The 27,735-nt window shown below is 45.5% G+C and overlaps 1 protein-coding gene across 1 annotated transcript in view; it reads right to left on the bottom strand.

Moving 5' to 3' along the window:
* The window catches only part of LOC137426023 (glycine receptor subunit beta), a 253,604-nt gene that overhangs the window by 83,384 nt on the left and 142,485 nt on the right, over nt 1-27,735 (bottom strand). Inside the window, exons 7-8 of the mRNA XM_068114744.2 lie at nt 2,323-2,463; nt 454-606 (exon numbers count right to left, since the gene is read on the bottom strand). Of these exons, the coding sequence (XP_067970845.2) occupies nt 454-606; nt 2,323-2,463 (294 nt within the window). The remainder of the gene's footprint in view (nt 1-453; nt 607-2,322; nt 2,464-27,735) is intronic.

Below are 27,735 nucleotides of genomic sequence, written 5' to 3'. Positions count from 1 at the left end.
ACATCAGGTGATTAACAAAGAATTTTAATTATTGTACTGCTCAGTGTGCTATCCTTAATAATATGAATCCTGAGCTGCAAATCTTTATATATATATACACACTCTTTAATTAAACTACTATATATATCTTTCAGTAAATATATTTACTACTACAGTATGTTAAAGAATAGATTTTGGCATGTTGGAATATCCTATCTCGATCGTATAACCTTTTGAATCCCTGCTGTACTACCTTGAGATTACGTATCAACAGCAAATTTGCTGATACAGACATAGAACACCAAATTTCCCTTTTCAGAATTTATTTGCATTTCTATGTCTTTCCGCTTGCCCAGCCAGGCCACACTTCATTTGAAGAAAGAAATGCAGCATCATTTTCCCCCTCTCGTGGAAATTACTTCATTAAAGATAAATAACAGCACGAAAAAGCCAAAGGAAGCTTCGTCGCCTCACCAAGTGGTACACGAGCTGCACTAGCGTCGGGGTTGATCCAAAATGAAAGCCACGACAGCACCACGATGAGCAGCGTGGGTGCATACACTCCCATCATGTAAAATCCCACCTGCCTGCGCAGTGTGAAAATCACCTCCACACACGTGTAGTGACCTGTTCAAGGCAGAATGGATACGGATCTGGTTGAAACATAGACAAAAACGCATGAAAAAGGTGGCAAATACAACATCTACAAAGTCTCGTCACAAAGTGACGGATAGCTTCCCCTGCACATCATGTTGAGTTAAAGGTCTGGGAAGTGGTTTTTAAAAGTTCTGGATGATTGCGCCGGACAAGCATCATTACACAGGCCCCAGGAAAAATCAGTCATGATAAATGGGGGATAGTCAACATACATTGGGCTCACTACATCCCGCTGTCCTTAACCTCTGATATTATGGAATGGAGCTGAGGGAACTCGTTTGAGGGGGAAATAGCTTAAAGAGGAGAAAGAGAGAACTCTTGAAAAATAAAAATGGCAGCACGCACTAAAAGCAGCTTGCCAGAAATGCTGCACAATGTCACATATGGTCTTTTTTTCTTTTCACTTTTCAAAGATCTTTTCACTTCCCTTCAAAGGAAAAGAAAGTGTCTTTGTTTCCGCTTCCTTTTGGTGTAGACTACACGGATTTATGGGAAAAGGCCATGTATAAACTTCTAGGTGCATTTAGGGTAGAAGTTGGGAACCTCACTTTTTTACATAAATTGGGTTTGCTGAATTTGACTAACCCGGTTCCCAAGCCGAGTTTTGAGTTTTTGACCTTCTAATTAGCATAAACAAAATGGCCGCCAAATTGCCATTTTTGGACAATTTCTTTGAACAAGCATTTATATATCATGTATATACATGCAGCTCTTTTACTTTAACTTTACAACTTTTACCCCAAAATGCACCTACAAGCTTATACATGGCCTTTTTCATAAATCCATCCAGTCTATATCATGGTTGGTGACATATTGAAAGATACATTCAAACTGATATTGAAATTGGACACTATAAAATGGGAAATGGTTTTGATAAGCCAATGTTTCATACAACCATTTATTCCAAAATTAAGTATACATGTCCATGAAGCACAAACATACAGGAATGTCACACATGTTGTTTTGCCAAACTACATCAAATTCATACAAGGGGTCTGATCATCACTCTGTTGCTGACAGGCACACATTGATGTGCACCTCAACTCTGAATTGCGACATTTGCAGCGTCGAGTCTTGCATTGCTTCTGGCATGCGCAACAAATCATCTCGAGGCAACTTTCTGGGATTGGACTCGGTGACATCAGAATAGGCTCCAGTCCTGAATCGCCACGTTTCCATCCCATTTACACAGGTGCAGGAAGGTCAGGTATGGCACAATGAGCATTTCTCCATGCCATGGCTTTATAGTGTAATCGCATCAAATGGAAATGAAGAGCATCACTTGTCGGTGACATTGCTTCTGGTTTACCAGTCTTGGAGAACAACATATGTCGTGCTGAATCAACAGAGGTTGTTCTGTGCACATTATATATTCTGCAGACAAACGTTTCTGCAGATTTGATTGTCTCATCTGTGAGTTCACCAATGCCCAAGATCTTCAGCAGTTTATTCAAAACTCAAAAAAAACCCTCAAAATTCGGCTTGGGAACCAGGTTAATCTAATTCAGCATAGCCTAATTATGTTAAAAATTGAGGTTCCCAACTTTTACCAAAAAATGCACCTAACATTCACATTTCTCAGAAATCCGTCTCGTCTAGTGTGCCATTCGGTAAATATTGTGTCATGCTGAATGAAAAAATGAAAGAGCAGCGTGCATCAGATGAACATCCCAAACTGAGACATACCGGTGCCTTCGTAAAACTTTGTGCAGTTTCTGTATTCGACTTCTTCTCTGGCAATGTCGAACTGAGGCAGGGCGATCTCATTCATTTGCACTGGGTCATCCGACTCCCAGATGAACCTCAGGTCGTCTGTCGTGTACCCGACTGTCAAGGGAAAAGGAGAATTTGCATTCAGTGCCAAAGTCGTAATGGTAATGCACAATAAACATGCCTGTGGACATGAATACATATAACCCTAAAGTAGGACAGGAGCAAATAAATGCGTTGTCTTGATTCGTAAGCTACTAAGTCAGACAAAGCAATTTCAAGTCGACTCGGCTTCAATTACCCGTGCTCCCTTTACTATCGTTTCGATTTGTTTGCACTTTGAACTCGTGTCTGAGCTGCGGGCCTCACTGTGTTGCGTTTGTGAAGGTGTTGGGTTAGAGTTAAAGATTCTGTAAAGCATGGATGAGCAAGCTGTAATGACTCTGTCAATCCATGCCAATACTGAAGAGCTGGCTGCCATGACGGATTAGAAATGATAAGGCTGGCAGCCAATAACAATGCCTCAAGATAATGGAATCATTACGGGTAATAAATAAACAAATATATACATACACACATACAGGGGTGGGGACACCATCGATAGAATGTGATAAGAATAGCTTGGTCCGTGCGCTCGAGTAGGGTAGAATTGCACCTGTAATACGGATCTGTCAGGGATATAATATGTACACTAAGTGGATCAGTCATCATCCTTTATAGAGTAGAATAGGGTAAATTTGTGTCATGTAAAACCTACTGTAGAGGCAAAGATGGAGGACTTGCGGCGTTTAACACCAAAGGCACCAAAAATTACATGATCATGTGCCGTTTGGCCAAGGAGTGTAGGCCAGAATGGAGAGGTGAGCTGTGGAACCATTGAGAGGGGAGGAATGCTTTGCATTGGACCCGCCTTGCACGAAGGCAGTCCCGTAGGGCCCAAAAATTGCGGAAGTGTATGCTTGCGGCAGGTCAGATTTTAAGGGCTGTTTCTTACAGGAAAAGCAACAGAGGGCAGAAGCACTGGCAGCATTGCAGGGCAGTAGTGCCACCTCGCCTCATCTCCTGACTTCCTCATCACCAACCTCTTGTCTCAACTCCCCTTGGACAACACCCGTCTGTACAGGTCATGGTGAACTACAGACTAGTTTGTGCCCGGTGAAGTCCCCGCCTGCCCCTTTGTTATGGCTTACATCTGGTATTGTCAGCACCTTAGTGGGGCATAGTGGGGTTTTTTTTCGTATACATATTCGATACTTGTGGAAGAATTAGAATACAGAACGTAACAGAACACAACAGAAGAAAGGAAACAGCAGAAAGATAGGGAGCAATGCCAAAGGCAGGGTTGAGGGACAAAACAGATGGAGACGTACATCAAGGGATGCAGGTAAGGATATGGGGTAGGGGAGAATGCAGGGGGTTGATACGATAGCTACAGAGACAAACTCTCAGGAAAGAAAAACTGCAAATTGAGTTGTGAATGGGAGGGTTAACAGGGAAAAATAATGGCTTTGGATGAGGGATGGACTGAGATGGTGGCTAAGAGTTGTCTTGAAATCCTGGAGGAAAAATGAGATTGAAGAGATGTGGAAGTTGGTTCAATAAGTGAAAAAAGAGGGACAAATGAGTGTAAATGAGCAGTGATTCTGTATTTTGAGAGCTTCATCGAAGGTGGGTTGCTGGTGGACCACATGCATACTGCAAAAATCTTGGAGGAACAAAACACGGAAAGGGCAGAAAGGTGCAAGACGAGAAAGGAAGCAGCAGAAAACAGAGAGACCACAAACCAGTCTGTGATGGCAAAGTGATAGGTCCATAGACTCAGAATCTTCACGGGCGATTCCAATGATTTTGAAGGCCCTGGTTTCCATGGCATCAAGCTGAGCAAGGCATGAGGCAGGAGCATGAGCCCAGAGGAGACCAATATTCCATCAAGCTGCGGATGAAGGTCTTGTAGGTGGATAAGAGTTCAGGTGATACAATAAAGCACGTTGCATGATGGAGGATGCCCAGTCGGCGACTGGCTTTGGAGACCAACTTTGAAATGTAGTTTGTCTTAAAGATCAAAACTGAGAGTGAGACTCAATGTTTGAGTGACTGAACTTCTTCGAGAGGATTGTCAAGGAAATAGGAAGGTTTGCCACGTCTTCCTTTTGAAGAGAGAGGGAGAGAGAGAGAGTGTAGGATTTCTCAGGATGGAAAGACTCATTCCCAGTATTTGACCAGCTTGTGATGTTTTTTTTCAAGGTCTGAAAATAGGTTAGAGGCGGTTACCTGTCTATTTGCAGGATGAGGGATGTCACAGCATAGGGTGGAGTCATCAACAAAGTGATAAAGAGGATTTTCCAGAGAGTCAGAGAGATCATTGATGAAGATTAGCAAATTGATAGGGCCTAGAACAATGCCTTGGGATATCCTTGGAGTGGAATGTTTACCCGTGTGGCATGGGAAATGTTGTCAGGAGTTTGAATTGGACCGATATCCCCCCCAAGGAAAAATTGAAAATTCAAATTTGAGGAACACACCCTTTAATATGTACTGCAGGTGTAGGTAGAATGAATGGCAGCTGTGGAAGGATCATTGTTTGCATGGGTGTAGATTGGTGGATAATGGGGGACATGTCCCCCACAGCCCTACACTTTTTGAAAAAGGGGTGGACAGCATTCAATTGTCTCAGGCAATATAAATGAACCCTCTGTCTTATCCCTTTTCCAATTCCAAATCATTATATCTCTCTCTGTTCTCTGTTCTTAGTGTAGACTCTTGTTTGATGTACAGGCTTCTTACCAGAAATATCAGGTGCTCGACATTCCCATTCCCTCAGCATAATCCACATCAATTTGTGATCAACACAATCGAAGACTTTGTTATAATCTAAAAAACAGAGATCTACCTTCTTTTGTTATTCCTTCGTGTTTTCCATGATCTCGTCTGATATGCCATTTTGATCTCTAGCATCTCCCCCTCTTCTAAAACATGCTTGTTCAACGGACATTTCTCCCTCGATGAAGGTTTCTATTCTGCCTTGAATCATCTTTAGTTTTATTTTGCTCGCATATGAAGTCAAGGCAATGGTTCTGGTATCTGAGCATTCTCTTTGATCCTCTTTCTTTTACAATGGTACGTAGATTACCTGCTTCCACCTTTAAGGCCACACGATCCTGATCCATGTCTGTGTAGAGGTAGCTGTTAAAATGCCGATTACCTCTTCCTCGACTACCTTAAGGGTTATGTAGGAATTTCATCGGCACCTGGTGCTTTTCCATTTGCCAGCTCTTCCAAGGCTCTGTGTGTCGCACGTTGGATCTCGATTGGTTCTCGTTCATATTCTCTTTCTTTCAAGGTTGCTATCATATTGCTATCTCATTTGGATAGAGTTTCCGTAAAGTTCTTCCTTCTCTCTTTCACCTGTTTCTTCTGTCAGGTCTTTTCCTGTTCTACTCTTCAGGACCCCAATCTCAGACCTAAAGGTTCCTGGGATCTCTGTGATCTTTGAAAAATCATTTCTTGTTTTTTCCCCGCTCTGTTTTCAGTTTCTATCTCTATGCATGCTTCTTTAAAATATTTATCTGTTATCTTAGATTGTCATTGGAAATCGGCATTAAGCCGCGAAATTTCCTCTCTTGATGCACCTTTGGTTTGCATCTCTCTTCTTCTGACAGCCATTTATCCTTCATTTATCCTTCATATATACAGGGTGATTGAAAAGTAACTCCCTATTTTAAAATATTTAGAAATTATTTATTTATTGTAATATTTTTCTCACATTTTTAGTGTTTGTTCCTTAATGTATGAGAATTTAACCTGTGTTGGTTTTTTTTCAGATTATGTTTTGTTTGAAATTCGGAAGCCCTACAAACATGGCTGGACGTCTTACCCTGCAGGAGCGTGCCCAGCTAGCGGCACGTTACGAAGTTTGGAAATCCGTTGTTCAAGTGCAAAGATGGTGGAGGACCATTAAAGGAGCACATGCTCAAGTTGAGGCAAAGACAATCAAGAATTGTCATGCAAAACTCATGGCTACAGGATCTGTATCTGATACTCGAAGAAGCGGTCGCCCTTCCAAGTCCAGTGACCCGGAGACAGTGCAAGCAGTTCAAGAAATGTTTACACATAGCCCATGAAAGTCAATTCGACAAGCAGCAAGGGAAAGTGGGCTCTCCTTTCACACAGTACGAACTGTGCTCAAAAAGGAGCTTAAATGGCATGCTTGGAAGCCGCACTACTGTCGAGCACTCTCTGCTGAAGACTGCGACATTCGCATGGAGTTTGGGGAGGTGATGCTGGCTTGGTATGAAGATTGGTCTGATCTCTTTAAAAATATCCTCTGGTCTGATGAAGTGGTATTTCACATCGGTGGGTTTGTGAACCGTCACAACTGCTATTACTGGGCAGGAGAAGATCCTCGTGTTATTTCTGAAAAAACGCAATATCGGCCCAAGGTAACGGTGTGGTGTGGAATGACTTCGGAAAGGATTGTTGGTCCCTTCATTCTTCGCGATACCATGAATGCCAAAAGGTACCTCACCATGCTGCAAGACGAAATCTGGCCAATTTATCAGTGCTTCGGAGAATGTTGAAGCTTTGATTTTCATGCAAGATGGCGCTCCTCCACATTTTGCTATTGTTGTTCGTGAATGGCTGAATGCCCACTTCCCTGGGAGATGGATGGGTCGTCGTGGTCCGTATGAGTGGCCAGCCATGAGCCCTGACTTAACACCATGTGACTTTTTTCTTTGGGGTTGGGTAAAAGAGCAAGTCTACTGTACCAAACCAACGACTTTGGAAGAACTTGAAGGGCGAATACGAGAAGTTATGTCTTCCATCCCACAAGAGTTCCTGGTGAAATCAGTTGACGCGGTTCCCGGGCGGCTTGAGAAGCTGGTGGCGAATTCTGGTGCCCAGGTCGAATTTTAAATAAAACTTCATGCTATACGCTTTCTTCTTATATCCATTTCTTGTAAAAATTATAGTTAAAAAATAAATTATAAGTATTTTAAAATAGGGAGTTACTTTTCAATCACCCTGTATATATATATATATACTGTATATATATATATATATATATATATATATATATATATATATATATATATATATATATATATATATATATATATATATATATATATATATATATATAAATATAAAGAAATAAATAGATACAAGTACACATACATTCAAAGTACACCGCCCCATGCCAAATAATTAAATATGCTCCGGCGCCCGGCAATACCGCAGTGCAGCTCATTGAGGCTGCATTGGGAGGGAGAGGTGTATGCTAATTGATTGATTAATTGTATAATTAAAATCAATAAAAGATTATCACAAAATATTTTCATAATCAATTGGCTAATCGCATAACTAAACCACTAGTGCTTCATCCGAAGATGTATCTTTTAGAAATTTAATTAAATAAGTCATTTATAAAAAATTAAATAATTCATTGATTACTCAATAAATAATTAATGGATTAAGCAATAAATAATTAATAGATGAAATGATTAATCAATAAATCAAAAATATCCTTGATAGCCACATCACTTGGTCACTCATGTCCAAATATTAGCTTCCCAGCTCAAAAGATGCCTGAGATATTGGCCAAATGAGAAAGAAGATAAATAAATGATTAATAATGAAAATAAATAAATAATAATCATAAAAAAATGAACTTATTAATCAATTCGGTCACAGAACACATAAACCACCACCATTTCATCAGAAACTGTAACTGGGGAAAACAAAAAAAAATTGTCAGTAATCAAATAATTAAATAATTAATCGATTAATTGATTAATTGATCAATAAATCAAAAATATCCTTGATAGCCACATCACTTGGTCACTCATGTCCAAATATTAACTTCTGAGCTCAAAAGGTGCCTGAGATATTGGCCAAATGAGAAAGAAGATAAATAAATGATTAATAATGAAAATAAATAAATAATAATCATAAAAAAATTAAATTATTAATCAATTCGGTCAGAGAACAAATAAACCACCACCATTTCATCAGAATCTGTAACTTAAAAAAAAAAAAAATTTTGGTCATTAATCAAATAATTAATTAATTAAATAAATAAATAATAAATAAATAAATAATAATCATTAAAAAAATTAAAGTATTAATCAATTCGGTCAGAGAACACATAAACCACCACCATTTAATCAGAATCTGTAACTAAAAAAAAAAAATTTTAGTCATTAATCGAATAATTAAATAATTAATCGATTAATTGATTGATTCATTAATAAATCAAAAATAGCCTTTGCAGCCAAATCACCTGGTCATTGACATGTCCAAATATCAGCTTCCTAACTCAAAAGGTGCCTGAGTTAATGGTCAGAAGAGAAATGAAATTTAATTAATTAAATAAGTACTTAATTAATCGCTAATAATTAAATAACTCCTCAATTTATTGATTAATCAAAAAAAAAAATACCGTTTTTGACAAAGGACTTGCTCACTATTGTGCCGAAATTTCAGCTTCCTAGCTTAAAGGATGGCTGAGATATCGTCCGGACAAACAAACAAGAAAGCAAGAAAACAAGAAAGAAAGAAACCAGAGTGAAAACTGAGTACTCTCTTTCAGCGTGCGTCACTGCCGAGCCCCCTTCGGTGCCCGGCAATGACGATTTGCAATGCCTGGAGATGGCATAGGAAAGGAGCGGTGTACAATACACACATATATATATATATGATTGTTATTTACATGGCTCTACTGATTGTTATTTACATGCAATGGGACTAGGGAATGGGGGATTGGGGAAAGTTGGGGAGTATTGGAGAAAATAGGGGAATATTTACAAGCGGATATGGAGGCCAAATTCCATATTCGCAACATTGCACCCTTCTCTACCCTCGGGGCGTCCCGACCCGATAAATTTTTACCTACTTTAGTGTGGCACGCAATGTAGTTCCCTCTACTATTAACTCTACCCTGAGTGCGACAGTTTTACAGATATTCACAAATGAGTAAATATGTCCCCCTGCGACGTTGCACCCTTCTCCTCACAGAAACACACCCACAGGATAACCGAATCCGGAAAGAATTCTCAAACTAAACATACAGCCGGTAGGGAGCATTATTTACAAGACTACGCTGCTATTTACACTACGATCCAGGACCTGTCTTTGGAGGAACACATGCAGATGTTATGCATAGAGAGAGCGCGCTTGCCAGCATCGATACACCAACCCACGAGTGCTCTGTGGCCGACGGCCTTTAATAACGTGCAGAGCACCCTTCCCGAGCATCAACAGCACCACCCCACCACCAATCGGTGCAGTCACCATTGTTCAATGAAATAAAAATAAATTCGACAACCCCTAACCCTGCAGGTGTCTCTTGCTCTTCTTGTGGTGCACTTGGTGGTAACTAAAAGTGGTTCACCTGTATGGCATAGGTGCCACGTTGACCCATAGGTCCATCCCCGGGTGGTGCTTGGCCGCAAACGAACTGCGGTCCATTGTGGGTGGCCACAAACATTGCGGTCCATATGGTGTATCGATCCCGGCAGCAAACAGCGAAAGTGCAGGCCCACAACTGCGCAGCCAGCACCTCTCTCTCCTCTCTCTCTACCCCAAAGCCAGATCCTCGGAGGTGGGAGACAAAAGAAGAAACAAGTGAGTAAGGTGGTAAGGGCGCAAAAGTGCACGCAATGTAAGGTGATGCACACTGGGGGCACATGGGAACCAGGTGAGACAGGTACGTTCCTATCGTACGCCCCCCCCCCACCAGGTAACCTACATGGCCCCTCCCTTACCCCTTACTGTATCCACAAAACACAACACTACCCATAAACATCTACTTTACAAATCAACAAACATCCCTACTGTCTTCCCCGTTCCTCCCATATACCAAATTCGTCTTCTCTCCCTCCTAACCAATCAAATTTGCCATTTTCAACTCTCATCAAAATTTGCCATTTTCAACTCAACATCAAAATTTGCCATTACCAATTCATCATCAGTCCCTCCTAGGGAGGGAGAGATGGAATCACCCCAATGTCTCATCCACGTCGTGATGCGTCTCACAAATCCAACAACAATTCTCATTTCTGCAACACAAACAAAGAAAACACAGGTGTGGAGTCATCATCATCACCACAGGCAAGTGGCTGCGTATGGTGCGACAGGTTCATCAATCCTAACTATCTCCTAAATGACTTTAACAACTTTACACTACCCGGGGTCTCTCTCCGGCCAAACCATTGGCCCTCTTACACTATGGGTTCTAAAAAACCAATTCCCATTGGCCAAACTGTGGTGCTCTTCAATTTGGGGTCTCACTCCCCCGATTCATCTCCCGGTGCCCTCGCACAATTTCTGGGCTGCGGCGTGTACCTCTCCCAGTGGGTCTACCCACCTGCACACCTCCACCACTGCAGTTGCCTCCGAGCTTACCTGCTCCTTGCCCTAACCTAACTACCTGGGGAAGGCCCTCTGGCACTCTCCCCACTCGGTGCCCTCTCTGGCACTGGGCTACCCGGGTCCATCCTCCGGATCCTCGGGCCCCATCCACAACTCTACCGGCTCCCAGAGCCCACCTGCGGCCTCACCTGGCCGACATCCTCACAGTGGTGGAGTGCCCAACCAACTACACACACTAACAGGCTACACGCCCAGCCATTTCCACAACACTAATGCACCCATCCACAACACCATTCTGCAACCGCACCACAAATGCCAATATCCAACCACAATTTACCTGTACCCTCTACCTAACACTTACACTACCCGCCCCGGGTACTCGTGAAAGGGGTCCACTCTTCCCCCATCCACACCTTCGCACCACGCACACCACTCCATACCACTTACTCCAACTCTCTCCACACACCTGTACTTGCACCCTGTGCTCTCACACCTGGTGCCACCTGCACCCTTCTCTCCCCAAGCGCATTCGCGCTGATCCACACACTCACTACTCATACACGGCTCCACACACCTGTCCAGTTGCACACCTGTGCAATCACACCTGTTCAATTCTCACACACACGGCATCATCTCAGCTAACTACTCCCTTCTGAAACTTGCGCTTCCCAGTCGTCCCTTTAACTATTGCGCTCCCTCGTCATTATAATCCACACTAATCTACCTGCGTCCCCACTACAGGTATCAGTCACTAACTAATCTTAACGTTACCTAATGTCAATCTTCGCTAGATCCCTACACACCATATCCTAACCCACCCGGGCTAGTTTTCACTGCCATACACCCCATAAGCTATTGCTCCTTTGCCCCCCCTCAGGGGAAGGGTGGCAGGGATGCCATCCCACCACATCGGGGGTCTCTCACTACCAATTTTGCACATCAAATTTCAATAAATCAAAAATTTGCCAATCATCTGCCAATCACTGTACCATTACCAATCATCACTCTGCCAATCCTTTGCCAATCATCAAATTTTGCTTTTCTCTAATTTTGGGTCCAAAACACTAACCTCATCACCCAGTCTACTCACTAATACCTCTCGGTGCGCCAATCCCTGTCCAAAGCCCGGCTTCGTAAAGCCAAGCAATGGATGCTGGTTGTTTTGTGCCAGCGGCTGGATACGTCCGGCACTCGGTGCAGGGACGGGGGCTTACCCGTGCCGAGATCCCACGCATCACCTCGGCGTGGAGCCATCCAATGTCCCGATCTCGACCTGCCGGCACGTCTCAACAAAACGTGGTCGCCATAACGACCCTTCCTATCGGGCTGCCAGCTCCGCCTAGTGGAGCACGGACGCGGCCGTCCAAAGCGAGGCCCAGCACGCACCGAGGGCCCGATTCGGCTATAAGTCGTTCTCAACTCTACCCCATCTAACGTCGATGCTTCACCTGGACGCTTACACCCCGCAGCCCGTTCCTTGCTCACACATCCAGCCGTGCCCATGCTCCTCGTACCTTTCCTTACACACCCAGGTACACCCATTCCACTCACAGCCTTGGTCACACACCTGACCACCGAACACTTTGGCACACATTCGTTCGTAGCACACCTCACCAATACACCTCTTCGCGCCCCCTCCTCGGTCACCTCCTCTGTGACAATCACAGGTGTGCTCTCACTCGCACATCCTACCACGTGCCTCACTACCAATTCCAGCGTGCATTCCCACTCACGCTCTACCATTCCAGGTGTGCATCCTTCCATCCCAGGTGTACATCCTCGCTCACCTGTCACAACTAACTCACGCTCCATGTCACTCTCACTACTTTCACCTCCATTCCTGACAGCGCACTCACCCTTACTCTTGACAGCGCACTCTTTCCTCATGCACCTGTCCGTCACACACCTTTCTCGCGCACACTCTCCCGTTACACCCTCTGTAACACTCACCACAGGTGGACACTCTTCCTTACTTCTGACAGCGCACTCTTTCCCCATGCACCTGTTCGTCACACACCTTTCTCGCGCACACTCTCCCGTTACACCCTCTGTAACACTCACCACAGGTGGACACTCTTCCTTACTTCTGACAGCGCACTCTTTCCCCATGCACCTGTCCGTCACACACCTTTCTCGCGCACACTCTCCCGTCACACCCTCTGTAACACTCACCACAGGTGGACACTCTTCCTTACTTCTGACAGCGCACTCTTTCCCCATGCACCTGTCCGTCACACACCTTTCTCGCGCACACTCTCCCGTCACACCCTCTGTAACACTCACCACAGCACGCTTCCATGTGCTCCCTCGCACACGCGCTACGACCGACTCATTCTCGCCAACACCCTCACTCCTTGGCACGCACTTTTTCCTCACACACCCCAGAGTCGGACTTTCTTGCACACCTCCATTTTCGCACACCAGACCTGTCGCACACTTCACCAACGGCCTCTCACGAACACCCGGGTCTATCTCGACCCCCAAGCTTCTTAAATCCCCTGGCGCATCATACGCACGACCATATTGGTCACCACTTACACCGGGTCCTCTTTCTCTTCGCTTCTCCTCCATCACCTGCGAATCCCTCATCCGGTTAATGAGCACATCATCACGATCCAAACACAGACTTTGGACCAATTCTTTTATCTCCTCTTTTATCTCTTTCTTATCCCCTCTCCGTCGCTTCTTAATTTCGCTCATCCCTTCTTCCACTTCTTCTAATTTGTGCTTCACTTCTTTTATTCCCCGGTACGTCTCCTCAAGCTCGTCCTCCAAGGCTACCTTGACCGTTTCCATGTGCGTCCTCACCTGCCGGTCCTTCGTCTCCATTACCTCTATCACCTCGTCCAACCTCGTTGTCAGTCCCTCACGTACCATCTGACATTCCCTCTTCGTCGCTATCAAGTCGTCTTTTAGTTTTTTCTGTGTCACTTTTAACCCTCCTAATACCGCAGTGTTCCTTTGAACCTGCTCCACTAACTCCGTCTGTCCCACCGTCAGCTGCTCCACCTCCTGCGTCAGGTCCTCTATGCCCCCTTGTAACTTTACAGTCCCCTTTCTCACCTCCTTTTCCATGTGCTCCTCACAGTGCCTCACCTCCTCGCGCACTCCTCCGACCTCCTCACTCACTCCTCTTCTGATCTGCTCTCCCATCACTTGCATCTCCTGCCCAGATGCCACCCTCATCTGCTCCATTTCCTCCCTGTGAGCATCCAGTTTGGTTTCTACCCCTATTCTGACCCCCTCTATCTGCTGCTCCATTTGTTTAACTTCCCTTTCCGCTTGGTCCCTCATGTCCCTCAATTTGCCTTCCATACTGTTTTCTAACCCCTCTAACCCATTTTTCACTCCCTCTATCTGATTCTCCTGGGCAGCCATTCTATTTTCTACCCCCATTAACCCATTTTTCACTTCTTTTATCCCGTTGTCTAACCCCTCAAAATTATTGTCTAACTTCCCAAATTTCTTGTCTAACTCCTCAAAATTATTATCTAACCCCTCACTGGTACCCCTCGCTTCGTCCCTCATTACCCCCATTTGCTCACTCTGAGCCCTCGCTTCGTCCCTCATTACCCCCATTTGGTTTCCCATTACCCCCATTTGGCCCTCCATTCGCCCACTATCAGCCCTCATTCCCACCATTTGTTCCATAAGGGCCCTCATTTGCAGGAGGAAAAGGTTCGAATCCACCAGGGGCGCTGCCGCGGGCGTGGACGCCGTGGCCACCTCGTGCGTGACAACGCTATTTTGCGACCCTGCCGCCCTCACTGCTTCGCTCTCCTCCTGTCCCTCATGTCCCTCAATTTGGTCCTGGACCGACCCTGCTTCACTCTCCCCTACCGGACCCCAGCCGTCTTGATCCGCCATAGCGCGACTTGCAAAATTCGAGTTTCGTAAAACAAATACAAATTTCGGCCGCTCCAAATTTTGACCAAATTTTTTTTTTTTCCTCTATTCGTTTTTTTTTTCAAAATTTGGTCGGGCCTCGAATCTCACTCCCGACACCAATTGTTACAGATACGGCTTTGATGGTATGGTGGGCCGAGCGGGATGGCCGCCGTATCCGTACAAGTTACCCGATTGTGCCCGAACGTTGACTAGCCGCGCTATGCTGGCTCAATAAGAAAAAGAAGACACCCGGCTGGATTACAATCACACAATACGACACCAACGTTTCGATTCTCAAGTATATTCGTACGGAAAAGGTTAGATTACAGGGGCTAGAGGTATATTACAGGAAGACAGGCACTTAGACACACTCTTATATTAACCCCGGACAGACGACAGACACACGGGACAAAATGCTGACTCACACGGGGGTTGATGAAAAGGACAGCGGGTATCGATGGCTCAAGGTGCACTCCTGGCTCAAGGCAGAATCGACTCGGTCCGGTCCAGAGATGCGGGGAGGTATCGTCGCGCTGGGGGTGGCGGTGGCTTCTCTCTCCAGTCTCCAAGCTGAGGCGCATCTGACGTCACGTCCGGCAAGCGGCTGCGTATATCCGGCGGTGAGTGACACGCCCTCGGCTCGTTAGCTCCGCCTCGTGGAATCGGCACGTTGCTTCTCATTGGGTGCGTGCGGGGGGGGTTACTGGCTCCGCCCCTGACGAGGAGCTGACAGCCAGCCCCTTCGGGGTAACCCCGTGGAGCGCATGGTCTGGAGCTAATCGAGCCGGTGTGAGGACGCATCCTCCCCCGCTCCGCCGCCATCTCCTCTGTTGTTGTTGTAATTGTTGTTGTAGTTGTTGTTATTGTTGTTGTTTGGGGAAGAAGATGGGAGGAGGTATGGGAAAGGTCCTAAACTCACTACTGATGCCATATAATCACATTCTGGTGCAACGAAGAGTCATAATTAATGGAAACGAGGCCTTAACTGACATAGATTAAGAATAACTAGGAAGATGTCCGAAAGTTGGCTACGTGTGGTGCGGTGGACCTGGGCACGACATTTAATGGGGGAATAAGGGGAAGGTCGGCTCTACTGATTGTTATTTACATGCAATGGGACTAGGGAATGGGGGATTGGGGAAAGTTGGGGAGTATTGGAGAAAATAGGGGAATATTTACAAGCGGATATGGAGGCCAAATTCCATATTCGCAACAATATATATATAAACATATATCTGTCGTGTATATATATATATATACGTATATATGTATGTATATATATATATATATATATATATATATATATATATATATATATATATATATATATATATATATATATATTTATGTATATATGTATATATCTATATTATAATAGCCGTGGATGATTCTGTCTGTCTGTCTGTCTATCTGTTGGGTGTCTGTCCGGGGTGTGGCTTACTCGGTTTGCAGAGTAGCTCCACCCATAGCTCCACCCATTCTGGGAGTGGCTATAAACAAATATCCACCATTTTATTAACTCGCATAGCTTTGAGTCCTGTTTTGTAGGCCCGTGGTGTCTTGCTCTCCCCCAGTTTTATTTCAAATCAAATTCGATAAATCATTTCATTTTTCACAGTCGCTAACATAGTTTTAGACTCGGTTGAAAAAAAACGGGAAGAAAATCCGATGAAAGTTGCCGTTTATAGAACGAAATGAATTCTCAAAGGCCTGTAACTTCAAGGCCATTGAGTCTCTCTCACGCCTTTATCTCCAATCTAACTCACCATATGATTTCATTTTTATCGATGGTTTTACTTTTAGACTCGGTGTCAGCAATAATTGAGAACAATCCACACACGCGGGAAAATGCAGAGATATATTTTTTAAAATCGCGTCATGGTGTATCATACACCGCCCAACATGACACCGCCGGCAATGTGTCGATATATATTAAAAATTCGCTTTTGCTTTTCCGTTATGATATATTACTATTTCGTTTGATGATAGTCGTCACAAAAACGTCAACAATGATGCCGACATATATTTCTTCGTTTTTATTTCATTCAACATATTAGCCGGAAGTAAAATATGTTTCAGGAAATTACCGAGAGATATTTCTTCGTTTTTTTTATTAGTTATGTGCGCATACACTTTAAATAGGTTTATTTGAAATCTTTAATTTTCCACAAACATTCCACACACGCGGGAAAATGCAGAGATATATTTTTTAAAATCGCGTCATGGTGTATCATACACCGCCCAACATGACACCGACGGCAATGTGTCGATATCTATTTTAAATTCGATATATCATTTCATTTTTCACAGTCGCAGACTCGGTTGAAAAAAAACGAGAAGAAAATCCGATGAAAGTTGCCGTTTATAGAACGAAATGAATTCTCAAATGCCTGTAACTTCAAGGCCATTGAGTCTCTCTCACGCCTTTATCTCCAATCTAACTCACCATATGATTTCATTTTTATCGATGGTTTTAGAGTCGGTGTCAGCAATAATTGAGAACATTCCACACACGCGGGAAAATGCAGATATATTTTTTAAAATCGCGCATGGTGTATCATACACCGCCTAACATGACACCGACGGCAACGTGTCGATACATATTAAAAATTCGATATATCATTTCATTTTTCACAGTCGCTAACATAGTTTTCGACTCGGTTGAAAAAAAACGGGAAGGAAATCCAATGAAAGTTGCCGTTTATAGAACGAAATGAATTCTCAAACGCCTGTAACTTCAACTTCAAGGCCATTGAGTCTCTCTCACGCCTTTATCTCCAATCTAACTCACCATATGATTTCATTTTTATCGATGGTTTTGGACTCGGTGTCAGCAATAATTGAGAACATTCCACACACGCGGGAAAATGCAGAGATATATTTTTAAAAATCGCGTCATGGTGTATCATACACCGCCCAACATGACACCGACGGCAACGTGTCGATATATATTAAAAATTCGCTTTTGCTTTTCCGTTAAGATATATTACTTTTTCGTTTGATGACAGTCGTCACAAAAACGTCAACAATGATGCCTACATATATTTCTTCGTTTTTATTTAATTCAACATTATTAGCCGGAAGTAAAATATGTTTCAGGAAATTACCGAGAGATATTTCTTCGTTTTTTAAAATTAGTTATGTGCGCATACACTTTAAATAGGTTTATTTGAAATCTTTAATTTTCCACAAACATTCCACACACGCGGGAAAATGCAGAGATATATTTTTTAAAATCGCGTCATGGTGTATCATACACCGCCCAACATGACACCGACGGCAATGTGTCGATATCTATTTTAAATTCGATATATCATTTCATTTTTCACAGTCGCAGACTCGGTTGAAAAAAAACGAGAAGAAAATCCGATGAAAGTTGCCGTTTATAGAACGAAATGAATTCTCAAATGCCTGTAACTTCAAGGCCATTGAGTCTCTCTCACGCCTTTATCTCCAATCTAACTCACCATATGATTTCATTTTTATCGATGGTTTTAGAGTCGGTGTCAGCAATAATTGAGAACATTCCACACACGCGGGAAAATGCAGATATATTTTTTAAAATCGCGTCATGGTGTATCATACACCGCCTAACATGACACCGACGGCAACGTGTCGATACATATTAAAAATTCGATATATCATTTCATTTTTCACAGTCGCTAACATAGTTTTCGACTCGGTTGAAAAAAAACGGGAAGGAAATCCAATGAAAGTTGCCGTTTATAGAACGAAATGAATTCTCAAACGCCTGTAACTTCAACTTCAAGGCCATTGAGTCTCTCTCACGCCTTTATCTCCAATCTAACTCACCATATGATTTCATTTTTATCGATGGTTTTGGACTCGGTGTCAGCAATAATTGAGAACATTCCACACACGCGGGAAAATGCAGAGATATATTTTTAAAAATCGCGTCATGGTGTATCATACACCGCCCAACATGACACCGACGGCAACGTGTCGATATATATTAAAAATTCGCTTTTGCTTTTCCGTTAAGATATATTACTTTTTCGTTTGATGACAGTCGTCACAAAAACGTCAACAATGATGCCGACATATATTTCTTCGTTTTTATTTAATTCAACATTATTAGCCGGAAGTAAAATATGTTTCAGGAAATTACCGAGAGATATTTCTTCGTTTTTTAAAATTAGTTATGTGCGAATACACTTTAAATAGGTTTATTTGAAATCTTTAATTTTCCACAATATAATTTACTTGCCATTTATCATTTGATGATTACGAGACAAATTCCTCTTGAGGATCGTGACAATTCATGCGCTGCGTGGAAACTTCTATTTCCAAAATGAATGAGACGATCGATGAAGAACGCAGACTTGAACAGGATGCAGCAAGAAAACGAATGAGACGGGCGAACGAGTCCATCGACGAACGTCAATGCAAACTTGCGGGGTCACCCGTGGGAATCCCACGGGCATGGATGTGTGTGACATTTCGACATATTGAGTTTGATGCTGCACATTCATTTTTACAAAATGGTTACTGGCAAGTCATCAGATCCAGAAATGGTGTAAAAACCACCGTTTAGAGGCCATTTTTCCCCGCAAAGCGGGGGTTGGCCTTTTCGGGGACCGTGGTAGTTGTTGTTTTTTTGTCCCCTTTTTGAAGCAATGTTTTACGGCCGGATGCCCTTCCTGACGCCAACCCTTTTTGCCGCCTTCAACGACAAACAGGGAATTACCAGTGAACTGGTACTCAATTAGCCGACCTCGGAAGGATGACAGGCTGAGTCAACCCCCCTGGCATTAATTCGGCGATCGACCGAGATTCGAACCCAGGATCCTAAGCCGGCACCCTAGCCGCTAGCCCAACACCAGAAATGGTGTCATGAACACAATTTATTTACGCACAAGCACAAAAGCAAGACGGGCCGATTTCCGATTCCGACGGGCCGACGGGCGAGACGGGCCGATTTCCGATTCCGACGGGCCGATTTGGAGCAAGAAAAAGAACGAGACGGGAGAAAAAGGAGAGAAACGAGACGGGGAAAGCCGATTGGAGAGGCGAGTGAGGCGCGATTGGAGAGGAGTGTGAGGCGCGATTGGAGAGGAGTGTGAGGCACGATTGGAGAGGAGTGTGAGGCGTGATTGGAGAGGAGTGTGAGGCACGATTGGAGAGGAGTGATTGGAGGGGAGTGTGAGGCACGATTGGAGAGGAGTGTGAGGCACGATTGGAGAGGAGTGTGAGGCGCGATTGGAGAGGAGTGTGAGGCGCGATTGGAGAGGAGTGTGAGGCGCGATTGGAGAGGCGTGTGAAGGATTGGAGAGGAGAGGAGTGTGAGGGATTGGAGAGGTGAGGGATTGGAAAGGAGAGGGATGTGAGGGTTTGGAGAGGAGAGGAGTGCTAGGTGGAGAGAGGAGAGTGTCAGGTGGAGACAGGAGAGTGTCAGGTGGAGACAGGAGAGTGTCAGGTGGAGAGGAGTGAGTGGTCACATATTATGTGAAATAAATAAATTGTGTTCATCACACCATTTCTGGATCTGATGACTTGCCAGTAACCATTTTGTAAAAATGAATGTGCAGCATATAACTCAATATGTCGAAATGTCACACACATCCATGCCCGTGGGATTCCCACGGGTGACCCCGCTAGTATGTATATATTGTCGTGTGGACGACTCTATTAAGACAGAGCATCCACGGATGGCTAATCGAGCTTACTTCGAGGCATTCCAATTGATGGTGGGGTGAAACGCAAGCAGGGGGGTTTGGGGCAAAATGCCACTTACCTTCATGGCCCCGCGTGCAGTCTTCACACTGTGGAAAGTAACTCATGAACGAAAACGGAATTTATGGTACAAAAAGAAATGATTTATTATTCAGAACCCGAGAACAATGGACGCGACGGAAGAACTAAACCCCTCTAATGGAGCGTCCCACACTTCACTTCAAATACTAGACAATGGAAGGATGAATAAAAAAAACGTTGTATGCGCGTTTGTGCTTATCTGTCTGGATGGTCCGGTCGGTCAGGCTCCATCAGACGTGGCTCTGGTGTTGGCGCGAACCGCTCAGTCCATCTGCTGGCATTCCACCGGCCCTCCGTGCGACTCGAACGCGTCGTGTGCAGCTCGCTCCTCCGGCCGTGCCTGGACTCGTCCACCGGAGTCGCCCCCTCATCCAGAGCCATGATGAGAGGTCCGCCGGCACAGGAACGTCCAAAGGTCAACAGGAGAAGAAAGCAGCGGTCTCCAATGTGGGAAGGCAGGAAGAGGCAGGCAAAGGTGAATAGGCAGAGGTGAAGGGCAAAGAGGGAAGAGATAAAATGTCCGTCTCCGCTCACTTTTATCTGTGCTCGTCTCTGACGTCAGCTCTCTATCTCCCCCAACCAGTGCATCATTTACTCGTGGTGTTTCGCGCCTTCTCACGTCACCGGCGCTTCTCCTCCTATGAGTGCATCGCTTGTTGGTAGCGTTTTCGCGCCCTCTGCACTGATTGGCCTGGTGTCATCTGTCTGTGGCCAATCAGTATGGCACCTCCTTCACCTTCCTTACCCCCAATCACGGGGAAGCTTTCTGTCCCTTCCGTGACCAATCACACGTCCTCTGAAAATCGGTGGCCTACTCTTTGCTCACCCCTCCTCCCTGTCAATCAAGAGTCCTGGGCATGGCTATTGCCTGCCTGGTCGATGATTGCTGCCCTGCCGGTGTTGTCAGCCCAAGTGCGTGGTCGTTTGCTGTTTGTTCTTCCAGTCAGTCATTGTGAGGGGGGATTTAATTAATGTGGTGCGCTATTGGGCCTAACCAATGCATGTGATGTATTGCCATAAGGGACACCGGAATGATCACAGAGGTTTCACACACGTGGGAATTAGCATAATCACGAGAACTATTTAACATGCCCCATTTCTCGTAATGGGGACGAAGTTACACCTTAATCCAAACAAACTGCCGACACAGAAATTACAGGTGAGGTTCACTATCACGGAGGTCAAAGCACGTACCTTTGCAGATCTACCTGGATCTATATATGCCTTACCAAACCGACATAACAATATATATATATATATATATATATATATATATATATATATATATATATATATATATATATATAAATAAATATATATATATATATATATATATATACATATACTGTATATATATATATATATATATATATATATATATATATATATATATATATATAGTTATATATATATATATATATATATATATATATATTTATATATATATATATATATATATATATATATATATATATATATTTATATATATATTGTTACCGACGTGGCTTAGATGTTATTTACCGAGCGGTTTTGGTATGACCACGTCTGCACAAGTTACCCGATTATACTCGAACGTTGACTAATCGCGCTACGCTAGGTCAATAAAGGCAATAAAGGAAAAGGACACACGGCTGGGTTTCAAATGACACGACACCCAGGGTTCAGTTCTCAAGACCTCCGGAGGAGGTTATATTAAGGCGGAAGGTTAGATTACAACTACAAGAGGTACAGCATAGAAAGACAAGCACTTAGACACACTCTTATATTATTCCCAACAGACGACAGATAAACGGGACAAAAGGCTGACTCACACGGGGATTGATGGCAAGGAAAAGGAGAATCGATGGCTCCAGGTGCACCTGGGCTCGAGGCAGAATCGACTCGTTCCGGTCCAGAGATGCGGGAAGGTCACAGCGCTCGGAGATGGTGACTTGTCTGCTCAGGCTGGGGGCGCATCTGACGTCACGTCCGCTACGTGGCCGCGTATATCCGGCGGGGAGTGACACGCCCTCGGCTCGTTAGCTCTGCCTCGTGGAATCGGCACGTTGCTTCTCATTGGGTGCGTGCGGGGGGGTTACCGGCTCCGCCCTTGACGAGGAGCTGACAAGGAGCCCCTTCGTGGTAACCCCGTGGAGCGCATGGTCCGGAGCGTCGTTGTTGTTGTAATTGTTGTTGTAGTTGTCATTGTAGTTGTAGTTGTTGTTGTTGTTGTTGTTTGGGGAAGAAGATGGAAGGAGGTATGGGAAAGGTCCTAAACTCACTACTGGTGCCATATAATCACATTCTGGTGCAACGAAGAGTCATAATTAATGGAAACGAGTCCTTAACTGACATAGACTAAGAATAACTAGCAAGATGTCCGAAAGTTGTCTACGTGTGATGCGGTGGACCTGGGCACGACATTTAATGGGGGAAAAAGGGGAAGGTCGGCTCTACTGATTGTTGTTTACAGACAATGGGACTAGGGAATGGGGGATTGGGGATAGTTGGGGAATATTGGGGAAATAGGGGAATATTTACAAGCGGATATGGAGGCCAAATTCCATATTCGCAACATTGCACCCTTCTCTACCCTCGGGGCGTCCCGACCCGATAAATTTTTACCTACTTTAGTGTGGCACGCAATGTAGTTCCCTCTACTATTAACTCTACCCTGAGTGCGACAGTTTTACAGATATTCACAAATGAGTAAATATGTCCCCCTGCGACGTTGCACCCTTCTCCTCACAGAAACACACCCACAGGATAACCGAATCCGGAAAGAATTCTCAAACTAAACATACAGCCGGTAGGGAGCATTATTTACACAAGACTACGCTGATATTTACACTACGATCCAGGACCTGTTTTTGGAGGAACACATGCAGATGTTATGCATAGAGAGAGCACGCATGCTAGCATCGATACACCAACCCACGAGTGCTCTGTGGCCTACGGCCTTTAATAATGTGCAGAGCACCCCTTCCAAGCATCAAGCACCACCCCATCACACAGTGAGCACCATCCGGTGCACCAATAAAGTGTTTACAAATCACCGGTGGTGTCGCAGCCGGCCGATGTTCTGCCGCTGGTCTTGCCTTCGTGTGGTGCACTTGGCCTTCTTGCCTCTTTCAAAAAATAAAGAAAGGCGCCAACCGCGTCCATTTCTATATTGTGGCCTTCAGTGGTGTCAACTGTTAGTGGTTCACCTGTTTGGCATAGGTGCCACGTTGACCCATAGGTCCTTCCACGGGTGGTGCTTGGCCGCAAAAGAGCTGCGGTCCATTGTGGGTGGCCACAAACATTGCGGTCCATATGGTGTATCGATCCAAGCAGCAAGCAGCGAAAGTGCAGGCCCACAACTGCGTAGCCAGCACCTCTCTCTCCTCTCTCTCTACCCCAAAGCCAGATCCTCGGAGGTGGGAGACAAAAGAAGCAGACAAGTGAGTAAGGTGGTAAGGGCGCAAAAGTGCACGCAATACAAGATGATGCACACTGGGGGCACATGGGAACCAGGTGAGACAGGTACGTTTCTATCGTACGCCCCCCCCCCCCCCCCACCAGGTAACCTACATGGCCCCTCCCTTACCCCTTACTGTATCCACAAAACACAACACTACCCATAAACATCTACTTTACAAATCAACAAACATCCCTACTGTCTTCCCCGTTCCTCCCATAAACCAAATTCGTCTTCTCTCCCTCCTAACCAATCAAATTTGCCATTTTCAACTCTCATCAAAATTTGCCATTTTCAACTCAACATCAAAATTTGCCATTACCAATTCATCATCAGTCCCTCCTAGGGAGGGAGAGATGGAATCACCCCAATGTCTCATCCACGTCGTGATGCGTCTCACAAATCCAACAGCAATTTCATTTCCTGCAACAAAACAAAGAAAACACAGGTGTGGAGTCATCATCATCACCACAGGCAAGTGGCTGCGTATGGTGCGACAGGTTCATCAATCCTAACTATTTCCTAAATTACTTTAACAACTTTACACTACCCGGGGTCTTTCTCCGGCCAAACCATTGGCCCTCTTACACTATGGGTTCTAAAAACCAATTCCCATTGGCCAACTGTGGTGCTTTTCAATTTGGGGTCTCACTCCCCCGATTCATCTCCCGGTGCCCTCGCACAATTTCTGGGCTGTGGCGTGTACCTCTCCCAGTGGGTCTACCCACCTGCACACCTCCACCACTGCAGTTGCCTCCGAGCTTACCTGCTCCTTACCCTAACCTAACTACCTTGGGAAGGCCCTCTGGCGCTCTCCCCACTCGGTGCCCTCTCTGGCACTGGGCTACCCGATCCACACCCGGGATCCTCAGGCACCCACTCACAACTACCGGCTCCCAGAGCCCACCTGCGGCCTCACCTGACCGACATCCTCACAGTGGTGGAGTGCCCAACCAACTACACACACTAACAGGCTACACGCCCAGCCATTTCCACAACACTAATGCCCCCATTCACAACACCATTCTGCAACCGCACCACAAATGCCAATATCCAACCACAATTTACCTACACCCTCTACCTAACACTTACACTACCCGCCCCGGGTACTCGTGAAAGGGGTCCACTCTTCCCCCATCCACACCTTCGCACCATGCACACCACTCCGTACCACTTACTCCAACTCTCTCCACACACCTGTACTGGCACACCTGTGCTCTCACACCTGGTGCCACCTGCACCCTTCTCTCCCCAAGCGCATTCGCGCTGATCCACAACACTCATTACTCACACACTGCTCCACACACCTGTCCAGTTGCACACCTGTGCAATCACACCTGTTCAATTCTCACACACACGGCATCATCTCAGCTAACTACTCCCTTCTGAAACTTGCGCTTCCCAGTCGTCCCTTTAAACTATTGCGCTCCCTCGTCATTATCATCCACACTAATCTACCTGCGTCCCCACTACAGGTATCAGTCACTAACTAAACTTAACGTTACCTAATGTCAATCTCTTCTAGATCCCTACAATATAACCTAACCCACCCGGGCTAGTTTTCACTGCCATACACCCCATAAGCTATTGCTCCTTTGCCCCCATGGGCAGGGTGGCAGGGATGCCATCCCACCACATCGGGGGTCTCTCACTACCAATTTTGCACATCAAATTTCAACAAATTAAAAATTTGCCAATCACTACCCATCATCTGCCAATCACTACTGCCAATCCCTTGCCAATCATCAAATTTTGTTTTTCTCCAATTTTGGGTCCAAAACACTAACCTCATCACCCAGTCTACTCACTAATACCTCTCGGTGCGCCAATCCCTGTCCAAAGCCCGGCTTCGTAAAGCCAAGCAATGGATGCTGGTTGTTTTGTGCCAGCGGCTGGATGCGTCCGGCACTCGGTACAGGGAAGGAGGTTTACCCGGGCCGAGATCCCACGCACCATCTCGGCACGGAGCCATCCCATGGCTCGATCTCGGCCTGCCGGAATGCCTCACCAAAAAGTGGTCGCCATGACGACCCTTCCTATCCTGCCGCCCGCTCCGCCTGGTGGAGCACGGACGCGGCCGTTCAAAGCGAGGCCCAGCACGCACCGAGGGCCCGATTCGGCTATAAGTCGTTCTAAACTCTACCCCGTCTAACGTCGATGCTTCACCTGCATGCTTACATCCCGCAGCCCGTTCCTTGCTCACACATCCAGCCGTGCCCATGCTCCTCGTACCTTTCCTTACACACCCAGGTACACCCATTCCACTCACAGCCTTGGTCACACACCTGACCACCGAACACTTTGGCACACATTCGTTGCTCGCACACCTCACCAATACACCTCTTCGCACCCCCTCCTCGGTCACCTCCTCTGTGACAATCACAGGTGTGCTCTCATTCGCACACCCAACCACGTGCCTCACCACCAACTCCAGCGTGCATTCCCACTCACGCTCTACCATTCCAGGTGTGCATCCTTCCATTTGATTCTCTTGAGCGGCCATTCTGTTTTCTACCCCCATTAACCCCTCCTGTATTTCCCCTAATCTATCGTCTAATTTCCCAAATTTCTTGTCTAACCCCTTAAAATTATTGTCTAATCCCTCTATTCTACTCCCTAACCCTCCGATCTGGGCCCCCATCCTTTGTTCTAACCGTTGGCTATTGGCCCCCATGTCCTCCCTCAATTTCTCGCTATTGGACCCCATGTCCTCCCTCAATTTCTCGCTATTGGACCCCATGTCCTCCCTCAATTTCTCGCTATTCTGGGCCATAAGGGCCTTCATTTGTATGAAAAACAAGTTCCAATCCACCGGGGGCGCTGCCACGGTCGCGGGCGCGGTGATCAGCGAGGCGCCATTTTGCGCTCCCGCAATGTCGGGCACAACGACGCTATTTTGTGCGTCTGCTACCCTCGCTGCTTCGCTCTCCTCCTGTCCCTCATGTCCCTCAATTTGGTCCTGGACCGACCCTGCCTCACTCTCCCCTACCGGACCCCAGCTGTCTTGGTCTGCCATAGCGCGACTTTCAAAATTCGGGTTTTTATACAACAAAACAAATTTCGGCCGTTATAATTTCGCGCGGGAAACGCGCTCCGAATCGATTCTACTTGTTACAAATTTGGGCCTAATAAATTTAGTCCCGGGTTCGAATTCCACTCCTCGACACCAATTGTTACCGACGTGGCTTAGATGTTATTTACCGAGCGGTTTTGGTATGACCACGTCTGCACAAGTTACCCGATTATACTCGAACGTTGACTAATCGCGCTACGCTAGGTCAATAAAGGCAATAAAGGAAAAGGACACACGGCTGGGTTTCAAATGACACGACACCCAGGGTTCAGTTCTCAAGACCTCCGGAGGAGGTTATATTAAGGCGGAAGGTTAGATTACAACTACAAGAGGTACAGCATAGAAAGACAAGCACTTAGACACACTCTTATATTATTCCCAACAGACGACAGATAAACGGGACAAAAGGCTGACTCACACGGGGATTGATGGCAAGGAAAAGGAGAATCGATGGCTCCAGGTGCACCTGGGCTCGAGGCAGAATCGACTCGGTCCGGTCCAGAGATGCGGGAAGGTCACAGCGCTCGGAGATGGTGACTTGTCTGCTCAGGCTGGGGGCGCATCTGACGTCACGTCCGCTACGTGGCCGCGTATATCCGGCGGGGAGTGACACGCCCTCGGCTCGTTAGCTCCGCCTCGTGGAATCGGCACGTTGCTTCTCATTGGGTGCGTGCGGGGGGGTTACCGGCTCCGCCCTTGACGAGGAGCTGACAAGGAGCCCCTTCGTGGTAACCCCGTGGAGCGCATGGTCCGGAGCGTCGTTGTTGTTGTAATTGTTGTTGTAGTTGTCATTGTAGTTGTAGTTGTTGTTGTTGTTGTTTGGGGAAGAAGATGGAAGGAGGTA

Source organism: Myxine glutinosa, chromosome 4 (genome assembly GCF_964187855.1).
Source record: "Myxine glutinosa chromosome 4, kmMyxGlut1.1, whole genome shotgun sequence".
NCBI classification, from domain to species: Eukaryota; Metazoa; Chordata; class Myxini; order Myxiniformes; family Myxinidae; genus Myxine; species Myxine glutinosa.
The sequence above is the reverse complement of the archived record's forward strand: the minus strand, read 5'-3'. Positions and strand labels throughout refer to the sequence as shown.